Source organism: Psammomys obesus, unplaced genomic scaffold, assembly GCF_907164565.1.
Source record: "Psammomys obesus unplaced genomic scaffold, mPsaObe1.curated_primary_1811, whole genome shotgun sequence".
Classification (NCBI taxonomy): domain Eukaryota; kingdom Metazoa; phylum Chordata; class Mammalia; order Rodentia; family Muridae; genus Psammomys; species Psammomys obesus.
Genome location: NW_026586463.1, coordinates 5999087 through 6021291, shown reverse-complemented (window position 1 = coordinate 6021291; position 22205 = coordinate 5999087). Strand labels below are relative to the sequence as shown.

Here is a 22205-nt window from a genome sequence, read left to right as displayed (position 1 = left end):
CACACACACACACACACACACACACACACACACACACACACACACACTGATGAAAACCATAGAAAAAAAGTCTAGAAAATTTATCAAAAGGCAGAAGTAACATCATGAGCCATTAGAAGAGTGCTTGCCAAACACTAAAGGTTCAAATAATTGTGATTTTTAAAATTTTGTTTTGTTTTGTTTTGTTTTGTTTTGTTTTGTTTTGTTTTGTTTGGAGACTGGGTCTGATGTAGAGCTGCCTGACCTCTAACATGGCTATATAGCCAAGGATAACGTTGAACCTCTTGATTTCCTACCACCACCTACAAAGTACTGGGATCTCATGTGTGAGCCACTATGCCCGTTTTATGATTTTGTACCCATTGTATTTCAGAGTATAGGAAGGAAAGATATGCCATTCAAAGTCATTTCATGAGCTGGTAAGATGGCTCAGTGAGTAAGGTACCTACTGCCAAGCCTAACAATTGAATTTGATCTGTGAGCCTTACATGGTAGAAGCAGAGAACCAATTCCTTCCTGCAAGTTGTTCTCTGGCCTCCACATGTGTGTTGCAGCATGTGTGCATCTGCGTACACAAACACAAATAAAATGTAATGAAATATTTTAAATGATTTCATGAGGCCAGGGTAACAGATACCAAATTTTAATAAAGTTGGTGTGGGAAAGGAAACTGTTGACTGGTGTCAAATAATATTCAGTTCATTTATAACCAGATTTCTTAACAGTTTGATACTATTAATTTACGTTCTGGAATGGGAAAACTGATTTTACTATTCACACAAGCAAGCAAAAAGGCCAAGATCATAAAACAAACTGAAGAATGTCAAGATGGGAGAGACTGCTCTAGAATTAAGCAAAGCTCTCAGTGTACCTTGGATTCAGAGATGAGGAAGTAAACTCATGCATATGTGCTTCAACTATGAGGAATTAGTGTTGCAGATAAAGGGAGAACACGAGTTTCAGGTAGTGGTGCTAAACAAGTTGGCTCTCCCCCTCATATCCCCCACCCTGAGATAGGGTTTCTCTGTGTAGCCTTGGCTGTCCTGGAAATTGCTCTGTAGACCAGGCTGGCCTCGAACTCACAGAGATCTGCCTGCCTCTGTCTCCCTGAGTGCTGGGATTAAAGGTGTGTGCCACCGTGGCCAGCTCAAGGTGGTTTTCATAAGGGCAGGGAAGGAAGTTGGTTACATACACACTAAGTACCAAGGGATTAAGGACATGAATATGAAAGGGTGTGTTACACTTTTGAAGAAAATGTAGGAACTGTGTTAAGTGAGCTCAGTCTGCTGAAAATGTTTATACAAAAAAGGTAATTGTAAAAAAAAGTGTGAGAGGTGTGTGTTGGTAACAATGAAAGCATTAGGTCGCATGGTTTCTAGTATCTGGTCAAAAGGCAAAAAGCAATATGACTTCATTTTCTTACATTTTATTTCCTCTAGAATTTAGTGTTAACTGTTGTATCTGGTTGATTTCGCTTTATTTTAAACTAGATTTATGCATTAAAAAAAATTTTAGTGTGTATTTTGCCTGCATGTATGTCTGTACAACGTACATTCCCGGTGCCTGTGGAGGCCAGAAGAGGGCATTAGCTACCCTGGGACTGACTGGAGTTAAGATGCTCGTAAACCACCATATGGCTGCTGGGAATCGAACCTGGATCCTCTGGAAAAGGAACATATGCTCTTAACAACTGAGCCATCTCTCTAGCCGTCATCTGGCAGTTTTTATATTTTAAAGCTTTCTGCATCTCTGCATTGGCAATTGGAGTTTCGGAGGTTCCAGCGTCTTCAAAACCAACTCTTCCTGGATGTCATTGATTTTCTTTATTCTTTCGTTGTCAATCTGTGCTATCACTAGAGGCTCAAGACATTGACATTGTGATTTATAGCATTAATACTAGATACTTTGCTTTACATTTTTGTCACTCCTAGTTATTAGTATAGAAGTTCCTCCAAAAAGTTGGACTATGGAAATGGATAGCCAGCAGTGAGAATATTTTTATTGGTTGGCTTGTATCTTTTGGAATGTGTATTCAATTTTCACTTGTGCTCATCATGATTTCATAGATCCAGTCACACAGTAGATGGTGTAAAGAAGGTGGAATTGTCTTCAGTCCCCTCCATAGGCTCTCTATCTCTTGCTAGTTGTTTTGGTCTGAAACAAGGTGTCTTTCTCTCTCTCTTTTTCTCTCTCTTTCTCTACCTTATATGTACATACATACATACATACATACATACATACATACAACACATTCAGACTCTCATGGAGCTTGCTATGTAGGTCTTAGTTGTAGCTGTCTTCGTGCCTCTGGTTTCTGAGAGCCACTGTGCTCATCAGGCTCGGGTTTATTCTTCCGGGTATCTGGTATTCAAACACATTTTCCTGGGGCTCAGATGTTATTTCCTTTCTTGCTGTTGATGCAACACTGTCAGTGTCTGTTACCTTTTCCAAAACTTGTTACTGAAATCTTCTTGTCCTGATTAATGGTTATTACTACTTTCAGATTATCAGGGATGGTATGGGTAAGGGTATCGCTGGGGTCAGTTTAATAAAGCAGTGATAGATCTTATCAGACTGATGGAACCTAGGTTTGCCCCAGCATGACTTCTCATGTTACTCTTGAGACCATTCTCCATTTTCATTTCTAGTTCAACTCATTTTCTCTGTTTTCATAATCTTCTTAAATGTAGACCCACTGCTTCAGCATCACTAAGAAGGACCTTCTTCCCTTCGGGGGGAGAACAGTTAGCTGATGACCTTCGTTTGTCAGTAGCTCCACAATCCTTATCTTTTGGCTAGTACTTAATTTCTTGGGAAACCTCTGCCCACTGACAAAGCATGGCATAGGTAGCTACTGTGCCTGTTTTGGCCCAGGGCAGGACTCCTGTAATGGGTGGTTTGCTGTGGAGCTCCCTACTGCACTGGCCACAACCCTGTGATTTGCATGAAGATCTGAGACTTCCTCAGCTTAATGCATCATATCAATAACCTTGGCTTCATGGATATTTAGATCTGCATCACGGTCCAGGTTTTCCATGCCCAGTCTTCTCCTTCCTTCCTTTATCTTTCACAGTAAATCTCCTATACTCTTTTCTTAACATGTCTCTCAGGAGACCCAGCTGATAATCCCACTCTAGTTATTTACCTAATTTCCTCTGATTGCAGTGAGGATTTTCTTTAATTTTTAGAACTGCATTTGTGTGTTTGTGAACAACAACCTGTGGGAATTGCTTCTTTCTATTTTGTGGGTCTCAGGCCATCAGGCTTGGTGACAAGTACCTTTAACATGCTGAACCATCTCTACAGCGAGGGTTCTTTCTTAAACTGTTTCTGTTTTGATTCTTCTCATTATTTCATAGTGAATTGTCTTCTATCGGGGAATTCTGCTTTTTTTTTTTTTTTAAGAGTCCACCTATTGCAGATAATGACAGTATTTACTCAGTTGTTTTCATATCTTTGTCATTTAAATTCTTCACCCATCCTTCTTTTTAAGACAAGGGAGAATAGAGGCAATATTGTTTGAGATTGGGTTAATTAAAAAGATAGCAAGTTACTCTAGTAAGGGATAAATAAAGTTAAAGGTTAGAAGACATCAATCAGATCATGTAAAAAAAAATTTTAATGGGGGAGGTTGTTGGACATGGTGGCACACACTTTTAATCCCAACACTTTGGAGACTGAGGCAGGCAATCTCTGAGTTTGAGGCCAGCCTGGTCTGCCCAGCAAGTTCCAGACCAGCCAGGGCTACAAAGTAAGACACTGTCTTACTAATCAATCAAAGTAATTGATAGACTAAACATTTTGTCCTTTATTCAGAATGGATTCTATTGGAAGTTTTTTGAGCAAAAATGTGACTTAGTGGGTGGTGGTGGTGGTGGCGTGTGTTCGTGCTCACGTGCATGTGTGTTTTGTTGTGTGTGAATGTATGTATGTGGTGTGTGCCACACAGTAGATGGTGTAAAGAAGGTGGAAAAGATGTCGCCCTCTGCTTTCCTGACAGAGTCTCTCTGAGCCTGAGCTGGTCCAGCAGGCCTGCCACTCCTCCACAGGCACATGGCCACACGTAGCTTTTTATATGAGTGCTGGGGATTTGAACTCAGGTCTTCAGGCTTATACAGCAAGTGCTCTTCCCTGCTGAGCCCTCTCTCCAGCCTGTTGTTTGTTTGTTTTGAAATAAGTTCTTGGCTGACCCGGAACTCACTATGTAGCTCAGACTGTTCTCAAACTTGCAGTAATCCTCCTGCCTCAGTTTTCCTACTGCTGATATTAGGCATGCATATCCTTACTCAGCTATAATTTAGTTTAAACAATGATTTTGGCTGACGTGTGGAGAACAGAATGAAGGGTAAAATGGATGGAAACGGAGAGCAGTTGACAAGAGTATTACAGTCATACAGTGATGCAAGTCTGTCTCTGTTTTGTCTTTTAGCAACTTCATACATCTGTGGGTTTTGGTTGTTCTCTGCTTTCCTGTCATTCTCCTCTACAGTTTCAATCATTCTTCCTAGCAAGCTCCAACCCCACCTTGTTTCCATGACTCTGTGTATGTGTATGACTTACTGAGTTAACTGGAGTTATAACAAGACATAGATATCTTGTACCAAGTAGTAGAATTAGTGTAAGGAAGGATCTGGCTGTGAAATAATATAGAAAAACATTAAGATTAATGCTTGATATTGCCACTAGAAAAGAATAAAGTCTGCAGTTGGAAACCTAAGTGGAAGATAATTTGTTGTTTACTCTTTGTATTATTTGTGAGTATGTATGTGTGTTGAGTGCATTGCTCACACGCAATCTGAGCACATATAAAGTTTGTTGGATTCCCTGGAGTTGGAATTACAGTTTTGAGGCACCTGGTATGGGTGCTGCAAGTGTTCTTAACTGCTGAGCCTTCTCTACAGCCCTTGATTACACTTAATAAAGGAGTATCTAAATCCATGTTGTCTGTCTGTGAAACTGTTAAAATTAATAGCCTAGCTAAAAGTAATGTATATGGTGTCATGGAAGCAGCAACTTGTGTGTGTTGAGAAAAAAGGACATGTGGTTATACAATCCTGTAATCCCAGCATTTAAAAGGTACAATGGGGAGATCAGATGTTGAAAGTCAACCTCAGCTACACACTAAATTCAAATACCCTGTCTTGACCAGTTTATTAGTTGCTAGTACTCTCAGTATTTGATTATTGGTTGATTGCTTTACAGATTAGGTTTTATGTCGCAGAACTCGTTATGTAGTTGAGAATGGCCTTCCAAACGCTGAACTTAGCATATTTTTATGTGGCGTGTGTGTTTGTGTGAGAGTAACAGTAATTTTATACTGTTTATACATAATTTAAATCAATAATGCTCTTATCTTTAATACAGTGTTAGCACTACAATCTTAAATGTTTTGTTTTAGGTATTTAAAATATTGCAGATTAACTTAAATAAAGTTATGATACCCAAGGGTTTCATTTAAGAAACACATGGGAAAATTCCTTATGTTCAACATTTTTTAGATAATATATAGATATATAAAACTGTTTCTATATTTGATTAATAATCAAATGGAATGAAGACATGAAATATTAAATACATGGTGGATAGATATGAGAATCTATTAGTCTGATTCTAGGAATTTCTCCTAAGGAAATAAGTGGCAAGTGTATAATGATATATATAGGGTCACGGCTGTTTATAATATTGAAAATGTAACCTCAGAGACCACTATAAATTACAACAAACAATATTATGTAGTGGCTTAAAATAATGATTAAGCTTTATAGTTCTTGACTTGGTAAGGTCCATAGTCCACCAAAAGGTAAGGGAAACAAGTTTAAAGCGTTATGTGTCATATTCTGTCTATTGATGTCAAGATTACAACCCCCAGAAAAAGTAAGTAAAGATCTAGGCAGGCAAATACAGGAGAGGTTAGTATATCCTAACCCTTGAGGAATCACCTTCTTTTTCTCTATACAAAGATAATGTCTTTATTTTGTACCATATATGATTTAAAGACATAAATGGTCTTTTTGTTAGTATAGTGTAACAGTTAATCTTATGAATCTGTTTTGTATACTACAGTGTAAGTTTGGATTCATAGCAAATTAACCTCCTGATCATTAGAACTGTTTAGTGGCATAAAAATTTAGTCATCTGTCATGGTGGTCATTTATCAGGTAGACTTTCTTCTTAACAAATACCCTGAGTTTCTGGACTTGATCTTACGAACCTAATGGACAAAGTTTATTTTTACAAGAAAATTTCTTGTAAGAATGGTCAGGTAAAACATAAGGAAATGTATGTGTATATATGTATGCAAATTAAGTTGTAGTTTACCATATTTTAAGAATGCTGTTATTTATTGCTTCTAAAATATATGTTTTATTCCCACTTAGGCCGAATACACCAAGCAATGGTAACATCTTTAAATGAAGATAATGAAAGTGTAACTGTTGAATGGATAGAAAATGGAGATACAAAAGGCAAAGAGGTACTATTGCTATGTTAAACATCATTTCTAGTTAAGAGTCTGAATACAAAACAGAAAACTATGTAATTTTATAGGATATAGATATTCTGTATCATTCTTTTAAAAACTTGCAAATAGGAGCTACAGAGATGATCAGTGGTAAAGACCAATGGCTGCTCTTCCAGAAGACTCTGATTTAATTTTCTGCCCCAACATGGTGGTTCACAGCCATCTGGAACTAGTTTCAGGGGATCCAATACTTTTCTGGTATTTTTAGGACACCAAGTGTACACGTGGTACACAGACATTCATGTAGACAAAACACATACACATTAAGCATCTTTCCAATGAGTTTCAAAAATTAACTCAAAGAAAGAAAATCTTCTCTTCATATATCATCTGTTCATTAGCTCCGTGCACAAAATTTGAAAATTCTTGTATGTAAATTACAACTTTGTAGTTTCAATGGTTACTTTTTACTAACAGTTCTTAAAATCAAATGTAAAATATGGTAGATTATTGTTCTAAACAGTCTAGCTTGCAAAGTAGTGTCATACATTAGGTTGAAATAGTTTAAGAATCATTTTATCTATAACTTACATGTATTTGTTTAAACAGATTGACTTGGAAAGCATCTTTTCGCTTAACCCTGACCTTGTACCTGATGAAGAGATTGAACCCAGTCCAGAAATACCTCCACCCTCATCATCCTCAAAAGTAAACAAAATTGTAAAGGTTAGTTAGGCGCATGTACTCATATGTGCTGATTTGAAACTGATACACTGAAGAGTAGGTATAGTCTATGTTAAGTATTGGTTTTCGTTTTTAAAAAGTTCTTTACACCATCTGTCCAGTTCACAATTCAAGAAAATTTAAGAGAATCAGTTCATAAAAATTCCTTGCCTAATTAGGATATTTTTTTTTTGAGACTGATAGCGATCTCAGGAGAGATGAGGCAAAGCTGTTTTCTTGTTAGTGTTGAATGAACACTTACTGATTGATAAATCAATGAGTATTCTAATAAAGTTCTTTTTATTTTAACTTGATAAGAAACGGTTAAAGTAGTTTAACCACCTCTACGTTGTTGGTGAGGAGAAACTTGAGAGCAATGCTGCATCCTCTGGAGTAGCTGTGGTTCTGCAAAAGTTAAAAAGCCCATTAATTTTTTCACTTTTAAAGGTAGCTCTTCCATTCTCTTGAAACTCTTTATTCTATTAATACACTGCATGAAAACACAACCAGAGAGTTCTGCCTAGTAGTTGAACCTGTACTTCTAAATGTTTAATTCAGTGGCATCTATTGATTTTCTACCTTGTGCAGGTACTGTGTTAGAATACACAGATGAATATGATATATGGCTTGCAAGGTTATAGGGACTCCATATTTTGCAAGGAAAACATGCATAAATATTCAAATGTATCAGACTTAACCATCTACAGAATATTCTGCGTTTAAATTATATGTATGAATATAAATCAGTTTCAGTTTTTATAACTTAAAGTGAGTATCACTGCTTAAAGGTCCTTAATGTAAATGGACTGTTTCCATATACAGCTTCAGAACCTTAATGGATTGGCATGGTTTTACCTGTCCCCTGTTTGATTCCCATGTTGAAATCAAGCCCAATATTTCTTCTTTGCCTTGGCATCCTACCACCGAGCCAATATATCCTCAGGCCTTGGGTGTTGTTGTTAATCTCTATTTTACATTAAAGTCCCTAAGTGAAGTTTTAAAAATACTGTTCTGGGCTCCACTTCAGGAGACTAGTGTACCACTATGCAAATAGTACCTAATCTAATTTGAATGTGGGATTAAATATAACTAAATTATTTGCTGTGGTTTTGTTTTTAGGTGAATTCACTCTTAGTAGCTATATAAATAGGACCAGAAGTTGGTTGCCTTAATCTATGCAATAGCCAAGTGTTTGAAACCTGTATTGAAAGCTCCTTATGGTAACTGGCCATGTTTTTTACATAGCACTTTGATATTTCAGTTTAATAAAGGAGTCAATACTTTATTACCTCCTTAGATCCAAAGATGTAATTTACTATCAGTCCCTCAATCCAAGATCAAAAGTGCTCCAAAATCCAAGGTTTCTCTTTTTATTTGTTATTTTATTTGTGGTTTGTGTGTTGAGTGCAGGTGTGTGCATGCCATGCCATTCAGGTGGAGCTCAGAGGGCAAATTGCAGGACGTGGTTGTCACCGCTCACCTCCCACCGTGTTGAACCAGACTCTTTTGTTTGTGCTGTACTGTGTGCTCTGGACTCCTGTCCTATTGCAGAAGTGTTGGGATTTTAGGAGCACACAACCACATCTGGTTATCTTGTGTCTGGGGGGAGAGGGCTGTCTAGGATTGACTCAGTTTATACTTGTGCAGCAAGTGACTTTACTTGCTGAGCCATATTACCATCCCCCAAATGCAAATTTTTTGAGAACAAACATCAGACCACAGGAAAGAAATCCCACATGTGTGATCAATTTTAGTCAGAATGAAGCTACATCAAAAGTATTACACAAAATTATCTTCAGGGATAATTTTGGGTAAGAGCACTTGCACCACCATCATTGGATTCGAGTCCACATACTAGCATAGATGTAAGTAAAAGAAAGCAGCTGTGGCTGGTGCTCCACATACTGTAGCTACAGCTCTGTGGGAGGCGGAGACTGAGTTCCAGGGTCAGTGAGAGACCCCGGCTCAAGGAATAAGGTGGAGCATGACAGGAGCTACCAGACGTTTTCTTGGTTTTAAACACATAAATAAACACATGTGTACACACCACACACATCTTCAGGCTCTGTGTGGATAAGTTATATATTGAACATAAATGAATTTGCGTTTAAAGTTGAGTCCTATTAACAAAATATCCGATTTTACACACAAGTGCACATACACAAATATTCTAAGACATGAAGAAATACGGAATATTTCTAGTCTAGTCAGATAAGAGATACCCAGTGTGTACACAGTTTTGCAGATCGAATATAGTGTAGTTACTTAGGCTAACTTCAGATTCTCATCTGAAAAGGCAGTAATAATAAAATGGTGTTTTGATATCTGCTTGGTTGTAGTGGATCAATGATGGAAATAGTCAAATCTGAGCATCAAAGGACTGTCCGGTCTGCTTTGATGCATGATCTCTGTAGAAAGGAAGACTACATTTTCTCTCTTCCCCCACCATTCCCTGTCTTCCCCTACTCTCTGTGTTTTGTGTGTTTGTGTGAGTGTGTGTGCGTTGATTTGTTCAAATCTGAATAATGATGAAAAAAAATTGTATCACCAAACTTTTAAAGATGAACATACACATGACCTGAGCTCACAATTAAGAAAATAATGACTACATAGAGTTGTGCGAAACTGAAATGAATAGGGTTCTTTGCTATATTCCCTAATATATGGGGAATTAGGATAGATGCCTTGTACAAGAACTTGACTATAGATAAATTAGTAATTTTTTGGTTATTTATAGTTTTTTTCCATTTGGTTTTGTGTTACTGTTCTCTTTTTTCATTTAATTAAGAGAAGCTGAGGTAGTGATACTTGTGAGGAATAATGAGAAAAAAATACCGTGAATACATATATATATAAATTTTTTTTTTAGAACCGACGGACTGTGGCATCTATTAAGAATGACCCTCCCCCAAGAGATAATAGAGGTGAAGTAAAACTTTGTCCCTTAATTTTTCTTGACTTTTCTTCCTCTTTTTCTTTGTTTTTTAAAGGCCTGGATGTCTTGGTACTCACTTTATAGACCAGGCTGGCTTCAAGCCCAGAGATCCATCTGCTTCTGCCTTCCAGGTGTTGGGAGTAAAGGCATGTGCTACCATCACCCAGCTTTCTACTTTAGCATGACTTTGATGAAGTAAATACAACTCGGTGTTATTTGTTTAAACCATACACAGCTAATTTTAAAATTAGTATTCCTGATTTTCTAATAGCCCAGTCGCGTTCATAATCTTTCTCTAGTTTAAGAATGTGAGCTAGTCGTGATGAGGCATGCCTGTAATTCAAGTACTCAGGAGGCAAAGGCAGGAAGATCCCTGCAGGTTGGAAGCCAATTTAGTCTATGTAGGGAATTCTAGGCCAACAGACCTATATAGCAAGACTCTCAGTAAAACAAAACAAAATTTAAAAATGTATGTGTTGAATAGAAGTTCAGCAAAGTACATACTATTTATTCACTCAATTTTGAAATTTGAGGAGGGCATTAGAGAAGAAATGAGGAAGGAGTCAATGGTTGATGGTGTCACGGGTGAATTTCATTATCACTGGTTTGATCATAATTACCTTAGAGGCTTTCAAAAAAGTGTAACGGTTGTCTTTGGAGTGAATGGGTATAAATTATAGTAAACTACAGGTTTCATATACTTTTCAGCCAGGGCACGTAGACAGAACTAGTTTCTCTGTTACTGTACAGTTGTATTTCTCTGTATGCATGGATCGTAGTACAAGATGGGCCAGAAGCACCAGAGAAGAGATTAGAAGTAGAGTGGACAAAGTCCTTTCATCAGCACCTTTCAAATCATAAGAATTTATATAACTTGGTGAATTTTTTGAGCCTAGGTACGTGTATACACATTTGTAGTGGGCTCTCTCTGTAGCCCAGGGTTGTCTTGAACTTGTCAGCTGAGAATGATTTTGAGCTCCTGCTCTTCTGACTCTCCCAAGGGCTGGCATTACATGTGCACCAGCCAACCAGCTTTCTATTCATATTTAATTCCAAGTTCCTTTTTGCATGTTTATGACGACATCTACAGTGGTGAAATATGATACTGAAGATTTGCGCGTTAGGGAGAAAAGAATGGAATCTGGAGTGTAAGGAAGGGTAGAAGGCCTTTTACATTTGTTTTCTAAATATCTGAATTGTGTACATTTTTGTAAAAATGAGAATGCTTTTATATTGCACATATACTCTAGGAAATGTCTGCATTCTGGAATTGTAAGACATGGGTTTCATGTGGATCTTTAAAAATGATTATTAAAAGTCCATTTAGCTTTGGTATTCTGGTGAGTATTTAGTTTTATAGCTAAAATCATACTGGTGAAAGTTATATCTACATGTTTATGTTTGCATTTTAAGACTAGGTCTCCCCGTTATTTGTAACTTACTATGAAATCCGTGCTAGCCACAAACTCAGAGATCTGCCTGCCTCTTTCTTTATTTAAATACTTCTTTAAAAATATCTTTTAGTTGTGTCAATTTATTGAGTAGTTTGATCACTTTTAGTAGCTTATAGACCATTTATAGAATAGTTTGGTAGTTTGCTAAATTTAATTTATTTCTTGATTTATTAATTATTATTATTATTTGTGGCAGGGTTTCTCTGTGTAGTCCTGGCTGTCCTGGAACTTGCTGTATAGACCAGGCTGGCCTTGGTTTGAACTCACAGAGATCCGCTTGGCTCTGTCTCCTACGTGCTGGGATTAAAGGCATTGGCTACCGACACTAACATTTATTGAATTTTTTTGAGGCGGGTCTCATTATTCCCTAGCTTTCCCTCAAACATGTATTGATAGTCCTGCCTAAGCCTACGAAGAGTTGGGATTTATAGGTACGAGCCATTGTGCCTGGCATTAGTGCAATATTTACGTATCAGATTTGACATGGGGATGTCTTTTTCTTTTACCATGGTTAGCTTTTAATACTTTCCTTAATTAAATTTGTTTTGTAGTGGTTGGCTCAGCACGCGCACGGCCTAGTCAGCTTCCTGAACAGTCATCTTCTGCACAACAGAATGGTAGCGTTTCAGATATATCTCCAGTTCAAGCTGCAAAAAAGGAGTTTGGACCTCCTTGTATGTAAATACTGTATCAAGGACTCAGTCACTTTAGGCAAACATATAGTCTCTCTTGGTCAGCCTTACAAGTTCCTAAGTCGTAAGCAATTCAAAACAAACTTGCTAAAGATTTCATTTTGCCAACAGATAAAATTTATATTTAGTTCCTTAGCCTGTTAATTGGAGATACATAAAATTTAGTGTGAATTTATAATGACGGTTTAATTGTTTTGAATTAAAAATTCTGGCAAGGTTTTTTTTTTTTATTTTTAGAAGAAAGTTAAACTTCTTGATATTTTCAATTCAAAGGTCTGTGATTCTAAACCAAGAGATGACGTGTATCATTGTGTTGGAGTCATTTCCCTTGACTCATCTGTATAATGTCCTTGTCCTATTGTTAAAGCAGCTCATGAATGAAGTTCACCTAGATACAATTGGCATGCTTCATCACTGTGAACATTTCTTTGTGTGTGTGCTAAAATATTCATAAAATTTCTATACATTAAATGTAATTCTATAAAAAGAAAACTGCTTCTGCAGCTCATTATTTTTCTTTTAGCACGTAGAAAATCTAATTGTGTGAAAGAAGTAGAAAAATTGCAAGAAAAACGAGAAAAAAGGAGATTGCAACAGCAAGAACTTAGAGAAAAAAGAGCCCAGGTTTGTAATCTAAATTCATAATTGTTTATTGTTCTACAAAAAGGTTATGTTATGTCAGTGAAAATACTTGATTTTAAAAGTAGTTTAAGGAATTCCTTAAATTGGTATATAAAAATAATATAAAGTTCTTGAGAAAACAAATCATTGCTACAGTTTCTTTATTGCAATCACTTACTGTCGTTTAGTGTTACATGTTAGCCTTAAAATTTGTTGTTTTTGAAAGTAAAATTTAAAGTTATTGGTGTTTTGACATGGCTTGGTTCAACTGTTATGGTGAAATGGGAGAGATAATTTTGTATTTTGACTTACTGTAGATACAGAGATTGAGTCTCTGTTGTGTTGCTCTTTTATTCTCATCAGAATGTAGCAAATATTTAGTAACAGTGGAACATCTTTACATATTAGAAATTTTGTTACTAACCTGTATCACATTCATTGTTTGTGTTGTGTCTCTTTAATCTTAGAATTGTTTCCCTGCAGTAAAACACCTGTTTTTTAGTAGTGTCTTCAAGTACCTTCTTGTTAAGCCTATAGTTCATGTTTTATTGTATAATTATAAACCTGATAAAGTATTCAACCTCAGTAAATTAGTTTATACCTGAAAGTTACGCTAGAATATCTACTTGAAATAAGTAATACAAAACTAGGCTTCATGGTCCAACATCTGTATCCCAGCACTTGAATTGGTAAAGGCAGGAGGATCAGAAGTTTAAGACCTACTTGGAGCTACTTAGCGAGTTTGAAAGCAGCTTAGGTTACCTGAGACTCTGACACCAGGGAAAATGAAAAAGGAAGAGTACGCATAATAAATTTACTGACATGTGGCATAAACGCCATCTAGTGTTTCCTGGGTGTACTTCGTAATACTTAAATGTCCCAGTGAGCTCTCCATTCTTGCTTTACATTCTGCTTCCCACCTGCCAAGTTGTTGCCTTTTTATAAAGATGAGCTGTAGATAAAGTTTAGTGGCAGTTTTAAAATCTTCCCTCCGTGTAGTCTGAATAGGAATAAAAAGGCCTGACTTGAGTATTAGTGATTTATTATTCATTGCAGGAAGGCTATTGACCATTGCTTTTTGTAATTTAAACCAGAACCTTGCCAATGTTGACTTTAAAATGAATTGTAGTCAGAATTCAAAACTTAGATATATTTTTTAAAGTTTTTTTTTGTTTTGTTTTGTTTTCAAGTATTGTCTTGGTTTTGAGCTGCTTGGCCTACCTCTCAGCAAGCACCTGAGAAGTTAGGCAAAAGGACAAAAGTTCAAGGTCGGCCTGGACTACATGAATCCCTCACTCCAAAAAACCAAAAAGCAAACAAATTATCTTTGTGCAACAAACAAATTATCAAATAACATTAGCTATAAGATAACAAATTATCTTATATTCTGTGTTATATTGCTTTTTGGTTGTTTTGTTACATCTTGTCTATCTTAGAGTTAACAGAGAGGGGGAATAAATGTAAATGAATCCATAATTTAACTTAAGACTATATTTAAAATTAAAAACAAGGCCTTCATGTGTAACGAAGCAGCCTACAATTGCAGACCAAACTTTCTAAAAAATAATGTTGTGACACTAGAACTGGCGTGGGCAGAAAAGACATACCTGTTAGTGCTTTGGGAAGAACAGTAGCGATGGGCAGGGTAGGGAAAGAAGGAGGCTCATCATAGATGTGACTGCAGGAGCCTCTTGGCAGTTTGTGCAAAGATGATGGGGCAGTGAAGCACTAGATGAAGTAGCTCTAAGAGTTGATCTAAAATGCATTTCCCCAGTTTTAGTCTTTCTAGGCTTTTTTTTTTTTTTTAGTGCTCTGTCTTCTTGCTGCATTTTCTGACATATTTAAAGTAAACATATTATAGATTTTTTTTTAAACAGTTAAAAGGTAGTGTCAGTGAGGAAACTTTGGAGTACACGTAATTGTGTTATTTATGTGAAAGTGATTCTGAACATATTAACCTAAACTTGGAAATTATATCATAGTTTTAGTTTGAGTTTGGTTAACAAATGAGTGTCTGAATTGCAATTTTCAAACTATATGTAACATATACAGTGTAACTATAATAAGTGTTAAATCCTGTTTTCTAATAGGATGTGGATGCTACAAATCCAAATTATGAAATTATGTGTATGATCAGAGACTTCAGAGGAAGCTTGGATTACAGACCCCTAACAACAGCCGATCCTGTAAGATCCTTTGTGAATTATGACTCTGAAGATGTCATACTGTAAATAAAAACATTCATACTTACTAATTATATATTTTATTTACTTGTTTGGTTTTGTCTTTCCTTATAAGGTTTAGTTTCTGTATTTTGAGGAAAATCACAATTCATCTAGTTTTTTGTTCATCTTCCATAGTTCTAATATTAGAGGTGATACCCGCACAGCTGCTTTTTGCAGGCAAAGCCTCCTTGTCTTCAGACTGGCTGCATATCAGCCAGTGAGTAGCATAAGGAGACCTAGTTGATTTTTTTGACCTTCACATAGACTTTGATCTCAGTTCCAACTTTATTATAACTTTGGTTTGGAGTGTAGATCTCACCATCATTCTAATTTACTATTTTTAGCTAATTTGTTATTTTTAAATACACATTACTCTGGCGTTAGCAGTAATAATGGTTCTTAAGGGCTGTAATAGACAAGATTTTCATTGCTGAAAAATATTCTGTAGTTTCATTATCTGCTGTAGAATGAAAATACTTTTTCAAGGAAAAATAATCTGACAATATATATATAGAAAGTTTCGTTGCCCAAAATGTTTGTGTTAGGCAGTGTGTAAGAGGTCCTAATAGATTTCTTATCCATAAACTTGTATTCCCATATCCGTTAGGTCTTGCTACACTGGCAGATGTTTTTCTCAGCTCGTGTTTTAGATCAGGAAATTTGTCAAACTCTAAAGTAGGATTTACGGTAGGAAATTATTTATTTCTATAAAGCATATGATGAAGTTAAGTTTTATCTTTAAAATTTTACATAAGATTTGCCATTAATGGAGCTAGAATGACGGCTCAATGGTTACGAGCACATCTGCTATTGTGAAGGGGACACAATTTGGGTTCTCAAGGTTTCCAGCAGCACAGGTGTCAGGCCCATGGATCTACCTGTACCTCTAGCTCTGGGGGAATCCAGCACTTACATGCATATAACTGTGTACATGCATATAGTTAAAAATGGTCTTTTTTCCAAAAGAATTGCCATTCATAAAATGGTTGTAGTTGCTCAGTAATTATAAGAATCCTGGGGGGGGGATTGGTTTGTTTTTTTTTTGTTGTTGTTGTTGGCATGTTAGTGGTCTTTGCCACCAACTTTACCAGCAGTCAACATGAAAAGATGCCAATTAGTAGATTAGAAATATTCACTTGTATACAACACATCCTGAAATGAAAAGAAGATACCTTCTTAACAAGAACTTAATGCTTAGAATAGTAGTGCTTCTGAAAATTTAATTAAGTAGTGGTTTATCAAAACGTTTCTACGGTACTCAGAACTATTAAAAATTATGCAATGCTAATTTGTTCTGAAAGCTTAGCCACCATATTTATGTTAAAAATTTCTAAGAAACAGTTTTTTTTTTATTGTTTTTCATATTACTTATAAGTCAGGGAAGTAATATGTTTTTTATTCCTAGATTGATGAACATAGGATATGTGTTTGTGTAAGAAAACGACCACTCAATAAAAAAGGTATGATGCTTTGTAGAGAATTGAATTTAGAAATCAGGCATGGTAAAACATGTGAAAATTACTAGACACTGATTCTGTTTGTCCTTTTAGAAACTCAGATGAAAGATCTTGATGTAATCACAATCCCTAGTAAAGATGTTGTGATGGTGCATGAGCCCAAGCAGAAAGTAGACTTGACAAGGTACTTAGAGAATCAGACATTTCGTTTTGATTATGCCTTTGATGACTCAGCTCCTAATGAAATGGTTTACAGGTAAGTGGATTTGTTGTAAAGTAAAGTTATCTTCTTACATTTATACCTTGACAACTTAGTGCTGTTCTTAGTACAACTCTCCAGGGGTGCAGTGTGCTTTCTCATGCTGACATTAAGTGAAGAAAATGTAATATACGCCATGAGTTTTAACATGTAAATCTCCTTACTACTACAAGAAGTTAGGTTTTTTTTTGTTTTTTTGTTTTTTTGGGGGGGGTGTGGTAGCACTGAGGAAGCAGTGGCAGGAGGATTTTTGTGTGAGTTTGAGGCTGGCCTGTTCTACATTGCAAACTCCAGGACTATACAGAGAGACCTTGTTTCAGAAAAGCAAAAATTAGATTTATGTTAATTGATAGCTAATTAACACATATCATCGACACACATATGAATAAGCTATTTCTGAGAGGTTTTGAAGAGATGGTTCAGCATTGAGAATACTAGCTGTTCTTCCAGAAGCCCTGGTGTAATTTTCCAGCACCATGTGGTGACTCACAGCCACCTGTAACTCCAGTCTCAGGTTATCTGACATCCACTTGTGTCCTCCTTGGGCACTGCGTTCAGGGGGCACACAGATACCCTGTAAGCAAAATACATAAAGTTAAAGGAAAGGAAAACTTACGGGGAAAACTAAAAAGTGTTGGGATGTGGTGCATAGAAAACACGAATTTTTCCATTTTAATATTTGTACTAATAAATTTGAAATACTTGTTATGCATTAATTATTAGTTAGTGCAGATCTTTACCTAGCATGTGTTTTGAAATAAAAGTTAAAAGACCTCTGTAAATCTACTGAAATTTGCCTAATTTTTTATCATCTTAAAGTTTGATGGTCATTTTAGTACATAAAATTTTTAGTTTACATTCAATTTATAGATGTTAGACTTGCCCATATTAGATAGTCTAAATTTTTGTTATGTGGATTTTGCTGTATTTTTAAAACATACTTATTTCTAATAGTTATAACAGATTTTTACAGCATTGATACAGTATTCCATGTAGGATGTCTTTGCATTTATTTGGATGTTGTGGTTCATTTCCTAGTTTCATTTTATAAAAATTCCCAGAACACAGAAAATTAGTTAATAAGAATTGGAAATGTTGCCAGTGAAATATTGTTAGACCATCTTCGTTAATTTTAGGTCAGTCAACTGGGAGAAAAAGTAAAGAACATTGGAATACGCTTAAGTTAGTTACATATTAAAGTCTCTATTTAAAATGGGAATTGGAATTGTTACTGGTAATTGTTTTTTAGCTTTCTTCAAACAATTTTTCTTTCCCTCCCCATTTCATAAAGTATAAGTCTGGTTTTTATAATAGCATTCAAGTTCTGATTCAGGTATTTTTTATGGTAGATTTAATAAACACTTTGGGCTTCACCCTGGATTTATATTTAACTTCACCAATATACAACCCTTATACTTGACTTTACCTGTATGGACTGAGGAAATCACTTTTGTTTGTTTGTTTGTTTGTTTGTTTATCTGGTCTTCAGATTTATAGTTCCATTAGACTAGAACTTTTTCCTGCCCTTGTTATTGTGTGCTTTCTTCAGGTTTGCATTGAAAAAAAAACTAGCAAAGCTGTATGAAGTATTTTGTTGTTTTAGCATGTCATTTAGTGTTCTACTCAATAAAGAATTGTGTCTTATCTCTTCCTACTTTTTAAATTTTAATTATACCAGTGAATTTTATAAATACATTTTTAAAAGCTATAATTATTTTTTTGCCATTTTTTTAAGACTATCAGCTCAAAGCTCGGTGTTCTATAATTAATATATTCTTTTCGTAATTTATAAGTCAGTTTTCCATGTTCAGCATTTGAAGCAAATTGGGAAGGTGATAATGCTCGATGTGGTTATAAGCTTATGAGGTAACCAAAAAAAAAAAAAAAGTTTTGAGCTTTTGACCTTTCTTATTAGCCTATGCAGCAATGGATCATTTTCAAGCTGATTATGATATGTGACAAAAAGTGGATTGTGTGCAAAGACCCAATTGTGGACCAAGAACAAGCTCCATTCTTCTGTCCAAATCCAAACTTGGACCAGCTAGCTCATGGTCTGGTCTGCTGCTGCTGTCATGTACTATTGCCTTCTGCACCCTGGAGAAACAATTAGATCTGAGAAGCTGCTTAGCAAACTGATTAGAGACACCAAAAGCTGCAGTGCCCAGCTGGCAGAGGTCAATAGGAGGGGCACCAGTCCTCTATGACTCCTGTTGCACATTACACATGCACACCGAGTCACCGAAAAAGTTGGGCTACAAAGTTTTACCTAATGAACCATATTCACCTGGTTTCTTGCCAACCTTTTACCATCTTTTCAAGCATCTTGACAAATTATTAATGAACCATATTCACCTGGTTTCTTGCCAACCTTTTACCATCTTTTCAAGCATCTTGACAAATTATTGGAAGGAAAACACTTTCACCAACAGCAGAATGCAGGAAATACTTACCAGGAGTTTATATAATCCCAGTGCATGGGTTTTAACGCTGTAGGAATAGACAGAAAATGGCCCCAAAATGTTGGTCATACTGGCTCCTATTTTTCTTCATAAAATTGTTTGCATTTAATACTCATGGTTCAAAGCAACAGTTTGTTTGTTTGTTTTTTTTAACCGACCTAATACTTCAGTTTTTGAAACTAATGTTTTGTTTAAAATCCTGCTATTCTTTTAATTAAATACTAGGAATTACTTTGGTTGCTTGTCTAACTGAAGGATTTGTGACATACTTTTTCATTTTTCTTTTAAGATTCACGGCAAGACCACTAGTGGAAACAATATTTGAAAGAGGCATGGCTACATGCTTTGCTTATGGGCAGACTGGAAGTGGAAAAACTCACGTAAGTAACGAGGCCTCAATTCTTTTGGGTTGTGTGCACGTGAACATGATGCCACTGTTCTGATACCATCCGCTTTGCTTTTATGAGATAGATAATGTTTCCCATTGGCCTACAACTACCACATAAGCTAAGGTTGCCTGTCCAGGAAGCCCTGGGCGGGTCATCCCAACTCCGGGATCATAATCATGTATTACTTTGCTTGGATTATTTTACTTAAAATCCAAGTCCTCGTTTGTGTGGCGAGCACTTTAGGGATTGAGTTACCACACTAACCCCAAGACCTAAATTCTCAAATTGACTTCCGAATAATGTCTATTACTCTTTATTTTCTTTATAAATTTAGACTATGGGTGGTGACTTTTCAGGAAAGAACCAGGATTGCTCTAAGGGAATTTATGCATTAGCCGGTAAGTGTCCTGTACATAGTTTACGATATCCTTAAATATTATTCAGGTCTGTTTGAATAAGGCTTTTTATTATCCATTTTTATTGTCCAGCTCTACACAGTGTATTAGATCAAATATACGTTTTCAGACTTGAAAAGAAATGTGAGACCATGGTCAGACATGGACGCACATACCTGAAATCCTAGTACTTAGGAGTTGGAGGCAAGATGGTCTGGGTTCATCATCATTGTCAGCTATATAGCAAATTTGAGGCCGGTCTTGGCTATATGAGACCCTGTCTCAAAAAAGAAAAAAGTCCTAAACGAAATGTAAGATTAAGTTCTTGGTGACAAAATAGTCTATATATTTGGTTGATTGCAATGTGGCATACTGTTGATATTTCTATAAATTATGCAATGGCTAATTGTGGCTGGATCAACCCCACCACACACAGAGAACACTTTGGAGATAGGGGCTCATGTGTTCCAAGCTGACCTCAATCCTCCTATGTAGCTGAGGATAACCTTGAATTTCTGCTCCTGCCTCTAACATCTGAGTGCTGGGATTATAGCTGTGCACCACCATGCCTGGTTATTCAGTGCTGCAGACTGAACGCTGGTCTTTTTGCATACAACTGAGCTACATGTTGAGCCCCTTTTAAGGATAAAGAGTAGCATCCTGTCATGGAATGTGAAAAAGTAGCTTCTTTTACAACTTTATTTTTCAAATTAATGTTTTAATATTATTTTTATTGACACTATTAACCTAATGTTAACTGATTCTTCTAAAAATAGAAATGATACTTTAAATTTTTGTTGTTTCTTAACAAATTTTATATGTGAAATTTTTGTCAGCTCGGGATGTCTTTTTAATGCTGAAGAAGCCAAACTATAAGAAACTAGAACTTCAAGTATATGCAACATTTTTTGAAATTTATAGTGGAAAGGTATGTGAGAAGTTCTGTTTTTCTTTTGTGTGTGGGAGTAGGTACGTGAACGCGTGTATGTAGGTACATATGTGTGTGGGTGGGTATGTGTGTATGTACACGTATACGTGTAGAGGCCAGCAGTCAGCCTCGGGCTGTTTCTCAGGAGCTGTTCATCTTGTATATTTTAGTCAGGGACTTTGACTGTGGCCTGTGGCTGGGTGATTAGGGTAGGTTAGCTGGCCATTGATCCCCTCCCCTCAGGGGGGGCTCAGGCTCAGGTCCTTGTATTTGCTTGGCAAACACTTTACCAATTGAATTGTCTTCCAATCTTGGCCTTTTTAAAAAGGTTGTGGTTTCATATAATATTATATTATATATAATGTATTTCATATTATATATATATAATGTAGTTTAACATGTGTATATGTATATATATATGTTAGCCATTTTAAATATACAGTTGGTGAAATGCAGTTTATTTCTTTGTTTTATGACCTCTGCTATTGCAAGATTTATGTGCTTGTAAATATAATAGTTGATGTCTTCAAGCTTTCAATGTTGAGTATTGTTTTGAAAATAATAGTCTTATTATTTTTAGACTCTTGTAGACCTGATTTTTTAAAGCTAGTTTTCTAATTTGAATATCATTTTCTATAGGTGTTTGATTTATTAAATAGGAAAACAAAATTAAGAGTACTAGAAGATGGAAAACAGCAGGTGCAAGTGGTAGGATTGCAGGAACGGGAGGTCAAATGTGTGGAAGATGTACTGAAACTCATTGACATAGGCAACAGTTGCAGGTAAGTCTAAGGGAAGCTTATGTTTTAGATCCTGTGTGTATAGCAAAACCAAGATGTTAAATAAAAATAATATGGTTGACGTATAAACAGAAGTTTTAATGTGTCAATATGTCCTTAATCACATTGTAGAACATCTGGTCAAACATCTGCAAATGCACATTCATCTCGGAGTCACGCAGTCTTTCAGATTATTCTTAGAAGGAAGGGGAAACTACATGGCAAATTTTCTCTTATTGACCTGGCTGGGAATGAAAGAGGAGCTGATACATCTAGTGCGGACAGGCAAACCAGGCTTGAAGGTGCTGAAATTAACAAAAGCCTTTTAGCACTCAAGGTAAGCAAGATGTGTTTAATTATGAAAGGTCTCTTACTTCTTATCTTATGTTTGCTTACTCAGTTGTAAAAACTGTTTCGCCTTATAAAAGA

At 36.1% G+C, this 22205-nt stretch overlaps 2 protein-coding genes and 1 non-coding gene across 6 annotated transcripts in view; 2 read left to right on the top strand and 1 right to left on the bottom strand.

The window, feature by feature from the left end:
* The window catches only part of Kif2a (kinesin family member 2A), a 59651-nt gene that overhangs the window by 20938 nt on the left and 16508 nt on the right, over positions 1-22205 (top strand). For 2 of the 4 annotated variants that reach the window (XM_055601974.1, XM_055601976.1), the window contains exons 2-14: positions 6378-6472; positions 7070-7186; positions 10053-10107; positions 12124-12189; positions 12788-12888; positions 14976-15071; positions 16516-16570; positions 16661-16823; positions 19575-19665; positions 20009-20072; positions 20906-20997; positions 21637-21779; positions 21909-22113. In XM_055601974.1, coding sequence (XP_055457949.1) covers positions 6378-6472; positions 7070-7186; positions 10053-10107; positions 12124-12189; positions 12788-12888; positions 14976-15071; positions 16516-16570; positions 16661-16823; positions 19575-19665; positions 20009-20072; positions 20906-20997; positions 21637-21779; positions 21909-22113 — 1343 coding nt within the window. Of the gene's footprint in view, positions 1-6377; positions 6473-7069; positions 7187-10052; positions 10108-12123; positions 12247-12787; positions 12889-14975; positions 15072-16515; positions 16571-16660; positions 16824-19574; positions 19666-20008; positions 20073-20905; positions 20998-21636; positions 21780-21908; positions 22114-22205 lie in introns of all 4 variants that reach the window. The other 2 variants (XM_055601973.1, XM_055601975.1) reach the window with 1 other exon arrangement.
* LOC129672490 (small nucleolar RNA U2-19) lies at positions 9525-9606 on the top strand. Its single transcript, XR_008719506.1, has one exon. It is a non-coding gene; the product is annotated as a small nucleolar RNA U2-19 (small nucleolar RNA).
* Positions 20319-22205, bottom strand: part of Dimt1 (DIM1 rRNA methyltransferase and ribosome maturation factor) — a 29293-nt gene continuing 27406 nt past the window's right edge. The window contains exon 14 of the mRNA XM_055601978.1: positions 20319-20350. The gene's annotated coding sequence lies outside the window, so the exon portion shown is untranslated. The remainder of the gene's footprint in view (positions 20351-22205) is intronic.